Source organism: Gavia stellata, chromosome 9, assembly GCF_030936135.1.
Source record: "Gavia stellata isolate bGavSte3 chromosome 9, bGavSte3.hap2, whole genome shotgun sequence".
In the NCBI taxonomy this organism is placed as follows: Eukaryota; Metazoa; Chordata; class Aves; order Gaviiformes; family Gaviidae; genus Gavia; species Gavia stellata.
In genome coordinates this window covers 11165720-11184867 of record NC_082602.1, presented here as the reverse complement: position 1 = coordinate 11184867, position 19148 = coordinate 11165720, and the positions used below count along the sequence as shown (strand labels likewise).

The window sequence follows — 19148 nt, the reverse complement described above, 5'->3', positions numbered from 1 at the left end:
CCTTCCTGTATTTTAACCTTGATTAAATTTGGGAATAGAAATGAATACTCTAGCCCTCATTTTCCAAATGAGATGTAAAATACATTATTAATGGAAAATATAAGACTTGATTTAAAACTTCCAATTTTTGAAGTTTAGTTTAGTAGTTGATAAAGTTTAGCGTTAACATTTGGCAAGGCAAAAAGATCTGTTTAAATAGCTACAGACTGTCTAGGTCAGAATGAACCCCACAGTATGTTTTGAAAGAAAATGCTCTTTAGTACCAAAATCCCTGTTTAACGTCTGCAAAAAGTAAGCGGACTTACTGTTAAGAAAATAAAGGGAGGGACTGCAACTGCCTTTAACCAGGAGTTGATTACATTTTGCAGCTGGTATGGGAGAGGGAACAGAAGGGGGTAAGGGACCAATGAAGGTCAGGGAGAAAGCAATGATAAAACATAGCAGGCTTGAAAGCAGACTGAAGGGTGTTAGAATTGTGACCAAGGTGAAGCCTGGGGGATCGTCAGAAGTGGCGAGAAAAGGCCTGGGCACTTACAGTGACCAGGGAAAGACCCAGAGTAAGTAGGAGGAAACGGCTGTGCTAGGTCGAACAAGGGACTACTGCTAAGAAGGCTGTAGCAAAGGTAGCTGTGCCTCTACCCTAAGGAAACAGGCGCAGATACAGACAGGAGTTCATCAGGATTATTGATTTGGCCATAGGGAATCCAGCCTACAAAAAGTGTTGAATACAACCTGGGTGACGTTTCCTCTCAGATAATATAAAAACAAAGTCATTTCTACAAAATAGGGCTTAAAAATGAATGATCAAAAAATGGATGCAGGAATTTCTTAGTAGAAGATCTGGCCATTTAGATTTTTTTTCCCCTTACAACGCTCCTTTCTTTAGCATGCCCAAGAAGGAAAACATTGTATTGACTGGAAAAAAAAAAACAAACCACACCCAACAGAACCTGTTCCTCCTATAAAGCTACTCTATGATATGCATGTTTCCATAAATTCCAAAATACCTGAAGGACTTTTTCCTTAGTAAAGTTGAAGTTTGCAGAGTACTTGCAAAGCAAACTTGTATGCGTCCTCATAGATAGCATTGTTTTTCACAAAAAGTATTGACGATAGGCAGAACACCTCTAGCGGTATGAAAATACACATTTAAAACAAAGCTGCTATTTTTATTCTTCGAGATGTATTGGTTTGTTTTTCAGGCTGTTTCAGAGGTTGCAAACAGATATTGTTTGTTTTCTATTCTTAAATTATTTTTTTACACAAACGCATATATAAATTCATTTTTAAAATGTTTACAGTAACTATAGAAGGCTGACTATTTCTGGTGTGCTCAAAATACAATTTTTTACACACATAAAAATCCAGCCATCTCATAAGAAAACCCAGAAGACATTACTTTACACCAGCAGTGCCTGCCACAATGCATTAATTTTATTTTAGTAAGATAGATAAAACATGTGAAATACCTTATAGCTGATGCTTGTTATGACAGTGTGTAGGGAATTTCTTCACAATGACACACAAAGTTTTTCTCCAACTCCAGATACAATATTAGTACATTTAAGTTACTTTTGCTTAATGTAAATATACATGCAAGTCCACAAAACATACAAGCTGCAGTCCAAATTTCAGTACAATGCTTTTTAAAACTAAGGAGGTGCAAACTTTGTAACAGAAATGAGTGAAGACACTAATCTCGGTGTCAGCACAGTTCAGTAGCACTGTAACGAAGCAACTGTCTGTTTGAAATGTTTTGAGATCTGGCTGAATAAACCAAGATGCCAAAAATTCTCACACCTGTAGAAAATATTGACACTACTTCACTTTTGGCAAATCCCAGCCTGTTCTTACTGCTCAGATTCCTGCATGGAAGGAGCTATATCCAAATGCTTCATTCTTCCATGGTAAAGTAATATTCTGTTTAATGGCATTTTTTTTCTTGCCAGGTTTTGAGAAAGATATCAATACTGTCTCCCCAAATTCCCTCTGCCCTGCACTGTTTTATGATATCTAATCTAAAATAAGAACATGATGCTTAATGACTATGCGTTTCTCATATGAATAGCAGGAACAGATTAAGTCCAAAAGTCCCATGTAATCTGCTGGGAGAGATATCTGGAGTGCTAGAGTCAGCACAGCCAGAAAATCTTCAAAATATTTTTCTTCAGCTCTAATTTGAAAAACTTCAACGGCAACGTTTACCCTAAGGAGAAAATGTGCTAACCATAGATTTATATATTTTCTGCTGATGAACACAGCCATGTGAACAACTGACAGAGATGTCTTTTTCTCCAGGAGGATGCTAGAGCTGCAGATTGACATTGACCCTATTTATTAACACAATAATGGGCTTGTTGTGATTTACGCGGCTTTCCAGGATTGCACTGGACTAAACATAAGTTTTTTACTGTCCCATTCCAGGTGGCTGGCAAGGCAGAGCGCACAGCTGAAAATATGTCACGTGGTATCTCCTGGAAGAGGACTGTGTTGCTTGCAATCCTCGCTTTCATGGTAAGACAACAAAATCCATTTATCTGTAAGAACAGACTGACTTTATTGTTTGAAAATATATGATGTTTCTCATACAAGTCTTGAGGAGGGGAGCTCGGACTAGTCTCTTTGGGAGTCAGGCCGTCAGATCAGCTTTCACCCTTGGGCACGACAGCCAGAGACCACCATCCCTTATGCCCTGGTAGCAGCTGTTTATGGGAAATTTCACTCCTGGGAACTAGTAAGGCTGGGAAGCAAGCAAAGGGTTGCTCCCTCACCTGGCTCCTGCCTGGCAGAGAGGCAGGGCTTCGAGCCTGCCCTGCTGCCTGCCCTGCCAACTTTACACATCCCTTCGGGATACTCAAGTCCCTTCACAATGGTGTTTTCTGATCTTCCAAAATTTCTAATTAGACGCTAACCCTTTAATATCAAACTGTACTTGACCCTGCTTAGAGAACTATAAGATTTCCAGCAAATGCAAAACATGTTGTATGTGAAAACATGGCCTATTGAAATTAAAATTGTAGGAAATTTTTATGTCAGTACAAGTTTTCCTGTTTATACTTTTCATTTCTGAGGAACTGTTCACCTATTTTCAAAAAACAGTATCTTCTTCGTGGTTTTTCTTTTTTGGTATTTTTGTTTCTTTGGAAATACCGTTTCTTTACATACAACGTGGAGAAAATGTTCACTGTTTTCCAGTCACCTCTTACTGGTGCATATCAGTCCTGAAAAACCAAAAGTGTTTCAGATCCTTCAGGAATCATTGTTATGTTAATACTTCACAGACTCATAGAATAGCTGAGGTTGGCAGGGACCGCTGGAGAATATCTAGGCCAACCCCCCTGCACAAGCAGGTTGTTCAGGACTGTGTCCAGTCAGCTTTTGAAAATCTCCATGGATGGAGACTCCACAATGCTCTGAGCAACCTGTTCCACTGTTCAATCACCCCTATAGTAAAAAAAAAAAAAACCCCAACAATTAAAAAAATTCTTATGTTGAAACAAAACGTCTTGTATTTCAGTTTGTGTCCATTGCCTCTTGTCTTGTCGCTGGAAAGCACAAAAAGTCTGGCTTCTTCTCCTTTACTCCCTGCCATCAGGTGTAATGACCGTATCTTTCTTATACTGTGGAGCCCAGCACTGGACACAGTACACCAGGTGTGGCCTCACCAGTGCTGAGCAGAGGGAAAGGATCACCTCCCTTGACTTACTGGCAATGCTCTGCCCAACACAGCCCATGATCCTGCTGGCCGCCTTTGCCACAAGGGCACACTGGAGTTCCTGTTCAACTTGGTGTCCACCAGGACCTCAAGGGCCTCTTGTGCTCATCTACTTTCCAGCCGGGCACCCCAGCCTGTGCTGGTGGATGGGGTTGTTCCTTCCCAGGTGCAGGGCTTTGCACTCCCTTTTGTTGAATTGCATGACATTGCTGTTCACCCAATTCTCCGGCCAATCGACATCCCCCTGGATGGCAGCACAACCATCTGGTGTATCATCCACCCCTCCCAGTTCTGTATCATCTGCAAACCTGAGGGTACATTCTGTCCCATCATCCAGGTCATTAACAAAGATGCTAAACAGCACTGGACGCAGATCCAGTGCATCTGAACACAATCCCATGAAGGAACAGTGCATCAAAGTTAAAAAGCAAATTTTTATGTGTGCATTTGGCTACTATCTCACCAACAAGCCTCACTGTCATGCTGTTATCCATGCTTTTGTCAGCATGAGCTTGAACTACTGCAAAAGCACAGCCAGCTGCTTTGAAGCTCTGCAGTAATACCAGGTGGCAGTGACTGAAGCTATTGCCTTCCTGTCTGAGAGAAATTATCATGTTACAGTGGCGCCAGCAGATAGGATCCAACTTGCTGGGTTTAACTCAAAAACTCTTAGATGGTTTGGGACTTGTTTCCGTAAGAGGCCACTGTTTCCCACTCATGCACCAATTTCACTAGCTAGAATGTTTACATGCGTTGACCATCTAGTAGAAAAGGAGTATCTGCTAGCAGGCAAGTTTCTGTGAAAAAGCCTCAACAACCGAATTTGCTGCAGTGTGGGGCCTGTGTGGATTGGGGTTGCTTCTGGCAAAACTATCTATTTAAAAAACAATTTGGGACAGAGCTGGATTGAGGATCTTATTTGAAAGTCCCAAGAGATTTTTTTACATGATTACGTGCTGTAGTAAAAGAGGTAAGTTTGATTCCTTGCATAAATTATGACTATTAATAACTGAATTATAAATTTAAATATTAATTATTATAATGAATCCTTTAGTACCTAACAATTATGGAGTGTTACAAACTCTGAAATAAACACTAAAAGTCTCTAAATAAATAACATATTTGTGACCTGAAACTGGCATTTTTTTCCTTTGTTGTAGGAGACCTTGGGGCAATAGACTTCAAAGCTCTGGATTTTCAATTACTCCTGAGGAAAGCAAACAAGCATCAGAGTAAGTAAGAATCAGATCTTGAATCCCATTAGATTTGGCCCCCTCTGGTAGAATTTCCACCCTTCTGTCGTGCGTTCTTCTGCTTCATTCTTTTCATTCAAATTCTTCTTCAAGATCCTATGCGCTGGTGCACTTTTAGACCTCTCCCACATCTGATCTCTCTTATCTGACTTGTATTTTGAGAACTAGCAGTTCACTACATTTCCTTTCTTATAGTTTCAACAAGGAGGCTCTAGGGTATAGAAAGGCTAATCTCACAATCCTCAAAAGTGTATCCGTAACTCTCATTCTATTTCTGTACTTAATTCTATATTCAACACCTTTTTTGTTGTTGTATTTGTCTTTGATCCTGCTCAAGGCTCTCACAGTCTGTTTTACTTGGCTGTGAAGAACCATGTCCATATGTAGCGTTAAGGTTGAAAGAAACTACAGAGCTGTAGCTACAGTGGGGCTGGAACGGGACTGCCAAAGCCAACATAGGGCTGCCAAAAGAGTTCTCTGAAGAATACTGTGTTTCTCAACAGTGCCTGGCTCATAGCTTAAACTAGGTTTAGGATTAGCAGTAGCATTGAGAGAACAAGAAAGCCTGAAATGCAGCTGGGATGGGGCTGGAAAAGGGCTGGCAAAGGAGAAACAGGGCTGCCAAAAGAATTCTTCTCCTGGTAATATTAAGGTTCTGGACTGAGTCACGTCATGAGACTTTGGCTCAACTGAGGCTTAGGGTTAGGGCTCATGGAAAGGAAAAGATGGAGTTCGAGTTGGAGTTGAGCTGCCAAAGGAAACTAAGGGCTGCAAAAAGAATATCCCCTTGAGGAGCTGATAGTTCGGGGAAGTGCTGCTGTGTCTTTCCTAGGGCTCAGTTTAGGGTTAGAGTTAAGCTTGGAAAAAAGCTCAGCGCTCCAGTTGCACTGAGGCTGGAAAGAAGCTGCCGACAGAGGATTAGTTTAGCCAAAAGGGGAACGTTTAGCCCCTGGAAGGGCTGGAATGCCTTTACAAGGCTCTGCCCAGGGCAAAGCTAGGATTAGGGCTGGAAGCATCCATTTATGTAATTTATGTACACAACACTGTATTTTGTGCTTATCTGGCATACAGGTACCTGTCTTAAAGCAGGTAATATATCCATATGGAAGAGGGGTGTAAGTCCAAGGGTATGTTAACAAAGTGGGAGATTTACCTCCCAGTTCAGACTAGACTGCTCTGCCATAAAGAGAAGGAAATTGAAAGGTTTTGAGCTTCTGATACCCTGAGAACGGGAAGACTTAAATTCACATGCAGCAAGTGGCAAAGGTGACAAAAAGGCCACGAGCATGGCCAAGGCATGGAGACACAGGCTACAGACACCAGCAGCAGTCTGGCACACCTTCGGCCACTGCTGGTGCACCGCCACAGTCAAGTCACTGTGGCCGCTGCAGCCTACTGGGGCACACTCACTTCCCAACCTCTCCTCCCTGCCATTTTAAACTCTGCGTCAGCAAACAGAGCGGCTGGCAAAATGGAGGGGGAAAGCGCAGAGAACAAGATGGACTATTATACTCCTTGGAAGTGAAGTTAACTTTGGAGGCCTCGCTCGCTATTTTCACACAGCTCGTGCCACCTGCTGGCAAGCCGGAGCAGCTGCCTCGCAGGCCGGGAGGGACGCAGGCCCCGCGGCCCCGGCCGGCCACGCCGCCTCCGGGCAGGTGAGGCAGCCCTCCCTGACCCTCAGAGGCCACCCTCGAGCCGAACATCTCTCTCTGCGTGTGCACCGAGGGCGCTGCAGTTAAAATCTCCAGGGGAGCTGGGACTTCGAGACCGTTATCTGCAGAGGCCAGGCCGGCCCGCTGCCAACTGCAGCTCGCCCCGCTGGGGCGGCCTCGCCCTGCCCTGCCCTGCCCTGCCCTGCCCTGCCCTGCCCTGCCCTGCCGGAGGGGCGCGGGCGGCGCAGTGTGTCCGGCCGCGCCGGCGCCCCCGCTCGAAATGGCGCCGCGGGGCCTCCGCGGCGGCGGGTGAAATGGCTGCTGGTCAGCGCAGTTCGCCCTGTGGCGAGGGCGGCGGCGCTCCTCCGCCTCCCGGTGGGAGCGGCAGCTGCACCGCGCGCAGCGCCTGATTTACGGTCTGCGGCATGCAGAGTTGCATAAGGCAGAGCCCGGCTTGAGGTGGCTTCCAGAAGCTTCCCTGCCCTTATCAAAGATGGCTTCCGCGCCTGTCCCAGAGACTAGAGCGTCACCTCACCCGGCCTGCTCGAGCCAATGGCGCTTGCATGCTCTGGGGTCACGTGGGGCTAGCGAGCCAGTCACTGGGAGCGCGCAGCAGCCTGACGTCACTTCTCCTCCTGAGGCGTCGTTCCGGATTTGCGCGTGCGGTGCTGGAGCGGGGTCGGTCGGACCGAGAGGGCAAGCAGCGGCCACGCAGGTGCGCGGGAACTGGCGTGGGGCGGCTGCGGGACGGGGCTGCGGGTGCCACCTTGGGGTGCACCGGCGGGGGGCGGGAACAGGAACAGGGGCCAGGCCCAGGCGGAAAGTGAGTGAGGGCCCGCGGCCCGGCCCAGGCCTGAGGTGGGCGCTGGCCGCCGTCCTGCCTGGGCTGGAATGGGTTTCCTCACGCTTTGGTGCAGTAGTGACTTCACGGCGTTGCCTTGCTGCTCTGTTTGCCAGTGAACGAGCTGGAGTGTTGATAGTGTTTTTTGTTCTTTTTAACACTTTGCTGTCCATTCTTCGTCTAATGCTTGAAGTTGTCTTGCTTCAAATATTAGTTTCAAAAAAATCAAAATTGCAGAGTTGTCGTTGCAAGTTCCTGTAAACTGTATCATCCCAGTGCAAAAGTGGGGTTTAGTGGCGGAAACCGGATGTGTCTCTGAAAGTACTTCCGCTTACAAAAGCAGGAGTTCGTAACTGAGCTTCAAAGCAAAGTGACTTTTTCTAGCAGCAGGATTATTTTCTTGCTTTGACTTCTTTGTGGTTAATGCTAGCTGCCCAGTGCTGTAGGTGCTCATTTCTTGTGCATGTTTAAAATTACCTTTCTTTAGAAAGCTCTTTAATTAAGTTGGACACTGTACATGTAAGCTATGAACAGTTATTTGAAAAACAGTATTGGTAGTTGGGGTGTCTTGTGATATCAGAGCGTGTCTGTAGTCATAATTGAAGTATATGTAACTACAAGGACTTGGGGGTTTTTTATGTGTAACATATATATTATTTGTGGAAGTAAGCTAGTAGTTTTAATGTTACCTATCGAATACACAGGCTGGTGTGTGCTTGTGCTGTCGATTTGCCTATGAGTGGTGTCATTGTTCTCTGGTCAAAACTGCGCAAGATGACCTGAACTTGTGTTCCAGGCTGTGACCTTGACTGAATGCAGTGTCCATAAAGCTAATTAATTTTTCAAAGGATGGCTTAAAACCTTTCTAAAACTTCTTCCACCACATATGTTATGCTGTTTACTTATTTGGATTTATACTTAGCTGAAGTTTATGTAAACTTGGAGCATCTTTTTGAACATCTATATGGCGGGCAGAGTAGTCATGCAGTGTTATGTCTCAAAGTGAAAGTTAGTCGCCAAAGTAACACAAGTAACAATGAAACATAAGTACATAAAGGGTCTTGATGTAATTTATATGTACGAAAGCGGTATGTCTTCCTGTTTTCAGGTGAGTTGCGAGAGATAAGTCTCTGATGGAAATGAGAAACATATACAGATAGAACAGTTAAACTGCATGTTTAAGAAGGTTTTGGTTCTTAGTACAGTATCGTAGTGATAACACCATGTCTATTATAGGCTGTAATGTAGTTGAGAGTAAGTACTAAGTATATCTTGTTGTCTGAAAGTCACGTAACAAAATATTAAATCATTTTTTTTCGTGTACTTGCAGGAACACAGTGTATTAAACAATCTAAGCAACCATGCTGGCTGCAAGGCTAGTATGCCTGAGGGCGTTACCATGCCAGACTATCCGCCCCGCCATTACTCAGGCTTCCCCAGCTTTGAGGAGCTCTGGTATAAAAGCATACAGGCTGTGGCAGCCTAACCAGGTAAGGTAATTCTCTTTCTGATGGTTCTTTTAAAGGGTTGAGTGTTTTGCCAAAAGAATTGCTTTGTATGGAGCACCTGTTTTGAACAATCACGAGCCTTCTGCTTGTTTGAGGTACTTGCTCTAATTTACTGAAGGAAGACTTGTAACTCAAAAAATAGGGGGTTTAAGAGTAATTGAAATAATATTTTCTGTTCAATTACTATTTCCCTATTGAAATTACTGGAAAAAAAAATTCAAAGGAGGTAGTTAGTGATGGACAAACCTTACTATGTAAGGTGGAAGGAGCAGAGATTCTTGTCTGACCTCTTCCTAGCTCCCTGTTTCCGAGCAAAAGTCTTAATATAATAGTATAAGTAAAAATATTCTTTTCGAAGATTTTAGTCCCAATACATGTTTAAAGCTGTAGCCCAGGTTAGAGCAATTTCTGAACTATGGCAGGACTATCATGGGTCTTACCAGCAATTTTAAAAACTGAACTGTCGTTATTCTAAGATGCTGTCTTTTTATTCTTCATTGAGAGGAGATGTTTTATTTTTGCTTTCTACCTATGTAATTCACAGCTGTTAGGAGGCATTGCTCTTTTGTCATTATCTTGGTGAAAGTGCCAATGGCAAATTCTTCATCTGCTTTGTGTTTTCCTCTTAAGCATAAAAAACTGTTTTAAGCATCCTAAGTTTGTAGGTGTGTTCAGGGGGGTTTTTTGTATGTGCATGTCTTCTTGTTGTGGTATGGGTGGTTCTGGTTTTTGTTTGGCTTTTTTTTGTGGTGGTTCTATTTCTGTAGTAATTGCTATGTAATTACGCTGTTAGGCTAGATTTTCTTAGACACAACAAAAAACACAACAAAACTGAAGTGCTGTGGTAAACTTAGTGAATGTTACTGCTCTAATGGCTGATGATAGCAATGCTTGTAGATTTTAGGTTTTAGTGTTGAGACAAACTCACAGCTTTGAGTGAGCCCTTGGTTGCTCAGGTGCCTGTATAATAATTTAGAAATTTCTGGAAAAAAATGGTAAGGAAACTTCAAAAGTTGTTTCTCAACTTAAATACGAGTTTATTCTGTGTTGCTCTTGCAGCTTACCAAGACTCTGAGCAGCACGCTATATTTATTTGGAGCTTGTCAGCCTTAATAATCTTAAGTTTATAGCTCTTCGTTCAAGGTTTGTTCTCTAAATCAAGGCTAGTTGAAAGCCAAAAATTTGTGCTGCTATTCCAAACTTAGTGTTTGTAAACTATAAATATTGTGCAATAATATTTTTTTTACATAAGTGTTTATGTAAAGAGTGTTTTTACATAGAAAACAAATTTTTTTTTACAAAATAAAAAATAGAGAGTATGTTCTTACTTTTGTTTTTAAAAAAAAAAGCTCTACAGCGGGACTATAGTAGAGGAAAGATAAACTGAAAACTTCAGTTTCTGAAATTCACTGCATTGATTCTGTACTTCTAGAATGTGTGAATATTATTCACAAAGCTTCCTAAACTTTAATGTCCAGTTGTTTTCACTGAGCACAGTTACTTTATGTCTTTGGGAGGTAAGCACAGATAAATAAGAGTCTGTAGTAATTTTAAGTGTAGTAAGTAAATTGATAAGAACTGTCTTCTATTTTATTTCATTGACTCTTTCTTATGTTATTTTTGAATCCAACAGTGTTATGCCACCAGAGTAAGAACGGGTGTAAGGCGTGGAAAAATTGGCCAGGAAATTAAAGAAGCAGTATTTGAGCCATCTGCAGAAACAGCACTTAAAGGTAGAATAGCTCTGCTTTAAATATGGAGAAACTTTGAAGCTTAACTTAAAACTTCCTCGAAGGAATCTGTTTCCTTCAAACCATTAAAGAGACTGAAAATACTGTTTTATATGTAAGTTTGCTTAGTGATCTCCCTCAAATGACTGGAGACAGTTTCTCTGCTTGTCTTTCCTTGTAGAGTTTAAAGCTGCAAATATGTCATAGCATAGAGAAATTCTTGTTGTCTCTACCTCAAGCTGCTGTTGAGAACAATTAAGTGAAAAATGGTGGTCTCTTAATGGACGCTTGGTTGCAGATATTAAACAGTATGCTAACACTTGCTTTGCTGTATCTACTTTGTATGCAGTTTAAAGGAAGGATTTTTCTACAGTGTGTACAGTTTGCAAAAGTTTCTGGTGCTAGGTTTACGTAAGGTATTGGCTTACTGTGCTCACCTAGCACATCTAGCGTGGATTGTAATTTCAGCAGATTACAAAGGAATTTTTTAGATAGCAGTGTTCAGTAGAACGGATGTGTAAGCGTCCTATAATAGCATTAAATTGACAAATGGAATATGTAGGTTGGCTAGATAGTGTCTTGGCTATAATACATCAGGGAAAAGTGTAGTCTTAAAGCTATACGGCTGAAGGTGTTTGGTCTCATCTCAGCTCTTACTTCAGCTATAACAATATTTTCTGATTGATATTCATATTTGTAGCACTAGTCTGATATGTGGCACACAGGCAGTATGTTTAAAAATCAGACAGTAGAAACCGATAGTAAATCCAAAGCCCGTGAGCTTTGGAAATCCCTTTTTAAACTGATTTGGATCTAATTGCTACCAGTGAGCTCTTGAAGGAGCAAGCATTAAGGGCAGATGAATGAGAGGAAAGGATGTAATGTCTAGTTTTTCTTCTCATATAGCAAGTTGGATAGTGAAATGGTATATTACATCAGCTGACAGGTGAACTCTTCTGTTGGCGAACCTTTTAACTGATTTTGTGTTGGAATTCCAGTCACTGTAATGAAGGTCAGTAAACGTGGCATGTTACTATCTGGTCTCTTATTTCTTACTCTGTCTTCTGAAGCTGTATTGTGTTGGTAGGCTAAATCTAGAGTTTTTCACAAGTAGCTCATTGAGAACTGGTAATGCAGTGACTTGAAGTTAAGTGGAGCTTTAAGAAAGAAGCCTAACATGGATCAGCTATTGCAGATACAACACAACTTGTGTGAGGATGTTATTAACTATCCAAGAAAAAGCATTCATGAGAGCATGGATTTTTATTTTTTTTTTCTTTATACAGCTGATCGCCTGGGGAAATTTATTGTTGCTGGAGGGGCTGCTGTTGGCCTGGGGGCCCTCTGTTACTATGGAATGGGCATGTCCAGCGAGATTGGAGCTATTGAAAGAGCTGTGTAAGTAAGATGGCTTACTGTTTCAAGTAAAGAGTATGTTAAGTGAATCTGCTTCCTCTTTATGTCTGTTTCTTTTTTAGCTGATATCACCCAGTGTACACACAGCTTACATTTTTTTAAGCTCTAAACAGAAAGCCCTTGCTTCTGTCCGTGCAGGATTTTAAAGCATGTAACTGAGCAAAATTTAAATTACCCAAGCTTAAATGGATATTGACTTTGTTTTGCTAAATTTGAAGTTCATCTGTGAAGAGTATATAAATATGTCCTAGGAGGTGTACCACAGCTAATTTATGAAGGGTAGTCTTCTGTAAAACATTGTTAAGACCACTTTGCCTGGTGTTCCTGTGAGACTGTTCATTAAACTTTAACACAGCATGTTGGAAAGAGTCTGATTTGAACACAGTGCTTATCGTGGCATAAGCCCTGCTCAAATAAATATGTTTTGCTTAAAACTTCGGTGTATTGCTTTTTGGCCAACGAAAACTTAACTGTGATGGCAAAGCCATATAGTTACTTAGACTTAAAAAGTGGTTAGTGATAAGTGTGGGCTTGAGAGAAATGAGTGCTGGAGACGTTTTGCTTTGCTTATTCTGCATTTATTGCATTTATATTTGGAAGTGACCATCCACATTCATATTGAATGCTTGCTGGTTATATCTATGAGAAGCTTTTTATTGATACAGCTATCTGTAATTTTTTTCTCCACAAGCCTTGAAGTAATGTGTCAAAAGAGTAAAATAGGAGAAAATGTGTGCACTATGTTTAAGTTTGGTGTTAGCAGGGAAAGCTTCCTGTCTGTATGATGACCAAATCATACTGCAGAAACTCTTATTCACATCTAGGTCTGTTGCTGTTGTTGGAGCTCTCAAAATGATATCCGTGTCTTGTGATGTCAGATAATCATGTGTACTGTGACTCAGCAATATGGGAGCTGCTCAGCAGGCTACTTAGTGCCCAGTACACATTCTGTAGATATTTTTTCTTAAACCAGTTTGTTACATATACACCATTCTCAATTTTGTCAAGGTTAAAAAGCATTCTGCTTCCCATATATGCTTGCTTCTTAGAAATGATCTATAATTCGCATTATTTGTAATCTGCAGTTTCTAGAGAGTTACATTACATTAGACCAGTAAGATTTAAAAGTTCAGTCCCCTGTGGTAAAGTAAACTCATGGCAGAAGTTGCTAGACCACACCGTTATTATGAAACCACCTTCATATCCATAGCTATGAATATATTTAACAGCTTGATTGTGTTTTTAGTTGGTCTTCATTCTGATACTGGTAATTGCACAGCTATGTATGACTGCTTATTTTTCAGTATTTGGCCACAGTATGTGAAAGACAGAATTCACTCTACTTACATGTACTTTGCGGGAAGCATTGGTTTGACGGCACTGTCTGCTGTAGCAGTAAGCAGATCTCCGGCACTCATGAGCCTTATGACAAAAGGCTCCTGGCTGGTAAGCTTATGTTGTAGAAATAAAAACATTTATTGAGAAAAGACTCCAAATGTGATGGGTGATATAAAATTGTGAAATGTAAATTACTTAGTGAAAAGTAAGGCAAAACTTCATTTACACTAGTGTCCTTATCCATAAAGACTGCTAAAGTATCCTAATGATATTTTGTGATTTTAAGATTTGGTGATTCTAATTACATGCTGACATGCGCTTTTTATACTTCTTTGATAGCTGTCAAAGACAAACTACATGAGGAAAAAAAATGCTATGTTACCCTTACTAGCTATATGCAAGTAAGAACCTGTTATAAATAGCCATCTGAGGCTAATGACAGTATTTCTGTCGCTTTCTAAAAATGGAAACTGAGGTCCCTATGCATTTTTACTCCTCCCTGCGCTCTTCTGTATAGCTCTTTGAAAGCTGTCTCCTGTTTCCCAAGGCTGAAATGATACTGGTAGGCAAATCATCCAGGCAAACTGCTAACAAAATGTGTCTGCTTACTACATCTTTAGTGTGTTGAGTGGAACGATAATAGTTAAATGCCAACACCTACATAATTTTATGGAGATTAATTTAGTAATGCATCCTTAGTGATAAACAAAAGTTGAACATTTCTGACCAGTTGTTTACTAGCTGCTGGATGATTTCTGCTTGGAATCATCAGTAAGAGGAGGCAATGAGGTTTAAAAATCATTGGTAGTAAAAGTATGTGAACTGAGTATTGGCTTTGGGTGGAGAAACGTACAAGAAAAAAGTAAGGCTAACATTTAAGGTACCTTAATGAGGATTAGACTAAGGGGCGAGACCGTATGTTTTCCTTCTCTTATCTTACACAACTAAGAGATTGTTGCCATCTTACCGCTAAACTTGGTTTCGTAGAAGACTGAGTAAAAGTAAAATGGGAATTACTGTAAGCTAGGATCTGGAAAGATTTTACTGTAACCGTACAGGAGTAAAATTGACAAACGCTCCAGTTAAGAATTAGGTTGCTCTTTTCAGAATTATGCTATTGACTTTTAGACTAGGAGGTTAGAACGGAGACAGGTTGCTCTTTTCAGAATTACACTACTGACTTTTAGACTAGGAGGTTAGAACAAAGACAGTATGTTCTAATGCTAACTTGAGCTCTGTAATGCTGTTTTTACAGGCAATAGGTGCAACTTTTGCAGCTATGATTGGTGCTGGAATGTTGGTCAGGTCCATATCCTATGAAAATAGTCCAGCAGCTAAACATTTGGCTTGGATGATGCATTCAGGTATGTGATTTTAGTGTTCATTGTAGAGATGTCTGTGCTTCAGCATGACCAGATTCTTACTTTAAGAAAACTTTGACTTTAAGGTAATTTCTTATATACTGCTGTAGGAGAGTTAGATTTTTCAGAGACCAGTGAGAACTCCTGAATGTCGGAAAGATTTCTTAAGTGTCCTTAGCTCTAATATTTTTCATAATCTTCTAAAAGTTATGCTCAAGTTCAACTTGGGATATGTGTATGCCACATTGGATAGAACTAATTGGTTTCGTAGCTGCTTTGGTTTCGCGACTGTTTTCTGGTACTATAGCTTCTGTAAGCACTATTGCCTACTATTCAGCTGTACAGGATAGGAAAGTATTTGAAAACTTGCCTACAAAAATGAGATTTTAGTATTAAACTGCAGCTTCTTAGCTACTTGTTCCCATCAGGTACGTAAGCTGTCACTACAGATCAGTTTCTCCCTAATGATACCTACTTCAAATAACAATGCCTATCATTTTCCAAAAGTGTTTTGCCAGAAATAACTTATGGTTCAGGAAAGACACGTTAGGCACTGCAATCATATTTGCCTCTCAAGAGCTAACGTTTCCACCAAGAAGAAATTGTGTTTATTTTAGTGGTTGTTAGCAAGTTAAACAACCTAATGTGGTATTAATGGACTAGATAGAGGTTTCATACGAGACTCTAGGAAAAAGTCTGACTGACTTGTCTAACTATTTATTGTAGCAGAAATCTGTCCTGCTTTTCAGTGTTGAGTGCTCCTATGGCTATTACGTAGTTGATTAGTCCATGCTAAGTATCTCTTACCAGCTCTGTTTTGAACAGATCAATATGTTGACTTTTGTTAGTCTTTCTTCCAAAGACCAGATCCTTGAAGTACTCTCCAGAGCTAGATAAAAGTAGGTCACGGAATTTAAGGTTGTCAATTTATTGTGCTCTCTTCTAGATAGGTGCACAATCAAGTGCATTGGTATTTTGTCATGTAAGTAAATTAGTTTGAGCCATGTTATCTGACTGGAAAAAAATAAAATTGTTTTGGGAGGTGGTGTTTTTACCAGAACTGTTCTAAATCTTATGGGTGGTGTTTTGTTTTCCTTTGGCTAGGTGTCATGGGTGCAGTGGTGGCTCCTCTAGCCTTCTTGGGTGGTCCTTTGCTGATCAGAGCTGCCTGGTACACTGCTGGAATCGTTGGAGGGCTCTCAACTGTGGCCATGTGTGCTCCGAGTGAAAAATTTCTGAACATGGGAGGACCACTTGGAATAGGCTTAGGCTTCGTTCTTGCCTCTTCAATTGGTAAAATACTATTTTAATACCATTAGATAAAGTAGGTTATAAACTTAAGCTGCTAAGATGCAGCTCATGTTTAATTGCTGATTGGTCTGGTCAGTTAAGATTTGCCTTAAATAGCCATTGCAACTCTAGCACAGCAGAAAATATTAAATTTGTTATTGAGAGCAAACATGAAGTTACAGTTCTGGTAAGTGTTAGTCTGACAAATGGCTGATAGTGGCAGCTTGTATTTTTAGTTACTGCCAGTGACTAGGGAACACAGTAAATGTGATCTTGGTTCTTGATCCACTTGTTCTTCTCCCGTATGTGTTTCTAGGTATTGTTGTAGTCCTAGGGACAGAAGTACTTTCACATGAAGAGCATGATTCCCTAGGGTGTTCAGAATTACTGGATCAGGTGGTAAATGTGACATCTTCAGCTCGAGTATTAAAGCTCTTGGTATCAAAAATGCACCACAAATTGAGAATTTAATACTCATTTAAAAACGTATGCCACAGTAACTGAAGTTTGACCCAACTCAGAGTAGCAGATACACATAGTAGCTTTCTTTAACACTATTGTATGTTCCTCTCCAGGATCCATGTTCTTGCCTCCTACTTCTGCTTTTGGTGCTGGCTTGTATTCAGTAGCTGTTTATGGTGGATTGGTACTCTTTGGCATGTTCCTGCTCTACGATACGCAGCATGTTATCAAGCGTGCAGAAACTATTCCGTATTACGGAGTAACAAAATATGATCCAATCAATGCGTAAGTATTCTGTGTTAAGACAGCGGATTTCAATGTCAGTGTAAGAATTTGCTTGAAGCTTTAAAAACATCCAGAGCTTTTGTTTACTGTTCAAAAGTGCATTGCTGTAAAATGTGAAGAATCACAGGGTTTAAAAATACAATGCGAAAATAGCTGGTGGAGTTAAAACTGAAACCATCTGCCTGAAATGGGATTGAATGTGTGGTGTCACATGCTTCCAGCAGTACTTTCTAAAAAGTATTTTTGTTTTCTAAAGCATTGCTGGGAGAATTTACAGCTGCTTTTTGAAAATAGCTGTCAGTATCAGCTGAGACAAAAAACGTTAACTCTCACTAGTCTTTGTCACTAAACAAAAAAGCTTCAACAGTGTGATAGGTAGGGAAAGAAGGAGTAATTGACTCTTGGTAAAGGTCAAGTCTGACTAACAAGTAACTTGTAAATGTCTGTCTGATCTTAGGTGAACTGTTTACCTCCTTGATTCTGGTTTCTTAGAATAAAATAATACTGACCTTCTTCAAAATTCTTGGAGCTAAACAGATAAAAGTACAGTATAAAAGCTGAGGGCTACCGTATGAGAACAGTATACTGTCTGTTAAGACTTGTGTAAATAGTTCCTGCCAGCAGAGGTGGTAGAGCAAAAATACAGGGTTTTTTGACATACCAAGCACTGAGGGTGATCATAGTTGGGTTTTGTTACACATGCTTCATGAAGGCTTTTAAAAATTAAGTATAATGGTGTGACACACCAGATAATACTATTTCTGTTCAACAATATTAACTTTGATTTCCTGTTTCCTAGCTGCATGGGTATCTACACAGATACGCTGAACATCTTCATTCGTGTGGCGACCATGCTTGCAGGTGGTGGAGGTGGCAGGAGAAAGTAAACTGAGACTCCTTTTTGCAGCTGTCTGACAGCCTACCAAATGCACATACTAAATAAAAATTCATGTTTATAAGCAGTTTTGCTGCAAGTCAGAAGTTTAAAGCATTTCAGTATATTGTTTCAGTGCAATGTGATTCAGACTTAATAGTTTTTCTTCGAACACTTTCCATCTCTGTGTTTAAAATAGTGTGAACTGCTTCTAATTGTACATTATTTTGGGAAAGTAAATTATTTTTAATATATGAGTAAAATAGTCTATCTGCTTTTTAATGGATTTGACAGCAGTTCAACTCTTTAGTTTCTTTTACTGTTACTGCATGGTAAAGGAAGTAATTTCTAAACTGGTATCTTACATGCAGATAGGGACACAAGCTACTTCATGAAATGCTGTTGAGATGCATTAGTTTTCAGTTAAGATTGCATAAATTATATTTTAGTGACACACGAAGAAGAACTGAACAAATTGGGTATGGCACTAAATGCAGTAATGACTTCTGTGTGGGCAGAAATTTCAGAAAGGTTTAAGCAATTGTCAGAAATGCATTGGATTTGATGGGTGAGGTGACCAAAAAGTATAAAGGAGACAAGATGAGGAAACTATGTAGCATTTGTCCCGTATGAACTTCAGTCTCTTTCTGGAGTACACATGAGAACTCCTTGATTTAACGTTGACTGGATGTAATAGCTAGGTTGTTTTGATACTGAATTTATCAAAGTGTTGAATAGCAATAGAGGTGTGTCTTTCTTCCAGTGACTAAATTTCAGTATTGCAGATGAAGCCCTGTCCTTCAGAAGAGCTCCTAGAGCTCATGTCTTACAAGCTTGTACAATTGGCACAGAAAGAGGGAATTGAGGATGGCCTGCTGTTAATCCAAGTATCATAAATTTACCATACTGTTGTATGCTTTAGTCGGTTTCTAACTCTTCTCTAAATTGGTATGTTTAGCTTGGTCTAAGAGAAATGTTCCCCATCAGTGAAATTGATTTAACATTAAGAAATTTATGCTTACCAAACTCTATTGCTGTATGTTGGAATAAAAGGTGAGTTCTTGGGCACAAGGAAGTTTTGAGCTAATGTCAACAACTCAGACTTTCAATTTCTGGTAAATATGCTATGTTTATGTACTGACTTATGGAACAATAAAATTCTAGCCTGACAAGTTGACTACTCACATTTTCCCTGTGTTAATAGAAATGTTTTGGTATCCCTGTGCTAATAACTTGGTGAAGAGTACTATAAATATTTTTTTTGCTACTATTTCCTTTGTAAGGGAGTGCATATTCCTCTACAAAAAAAATCCACAAAGATGATTTCCAGTTTCACTGGCTAGCATCTTTGGGATGTTTCCCAGATGGAAGATGCTGGTCTACACTTGCTTCAGGTGATTCTGTTAGTGTAACCTGTTGG

General features: G+C 40.5%; 1 protein-coding gene across 1 annotated transcript; it reads left to right on the top strand.

The window, feature by feature from the left end:
- The first annotated feature begins 7277 nt into the window (after positions 1-7277).
- On the top strand, positions 7278-18905 carry GHITM (growth hormone inducible transmembrane protein). Its single transcript, XM_059821165.1, has 9 exons — positions 7278-7338; positions 8795-8954; positions 10606-10705; positions 11989-12100; positions 13423-13564; positions 14712-14820; positions 15922-16110; positions 16683-16854; positions 17654-18905. Exons 2-9 carry the CDS (start codon positions 8826-8828, stop codon positions 17739-17741), a joined length of 1041 nt encoding a protein of 346 aa, XP_059677148.1. The 5' UTR covers positions 7278-7338; positions 8795-8825; the 3' UTR covers positions 17742-18905.
- The last annotated feature ends 243 nt before the right edge of the window (positions 18906-19148 follow it).

What these genes read in the sequence shown, in the direction of transcription:
- GHITM (XM_059821165.1), top strand. Translation starts at nt 8,826, where the DNA reads ATGCTGGCTGCAAGGCTAGTATGCCTGAGGGCGTTACCATGCCAGACT. An exon ending in TGCAGAAACAGCACTTAAAG is followed by an intron (nt 10,706 to 11,988) that starts GTAGAATAGCTC and finishes TTCTTTATACAG; the next exon opens with CTGATCGCCTGGGGAAATTT. An exon ending in CGTTCTTGCCTCTTCAATTG is followed by an intron (nt 16,111 to 16,682) that starts GTAAAATACTAT and finishes GTTCCTCTCCAG; the next exon opens with GATCCATGTTCTTGCCTCCT.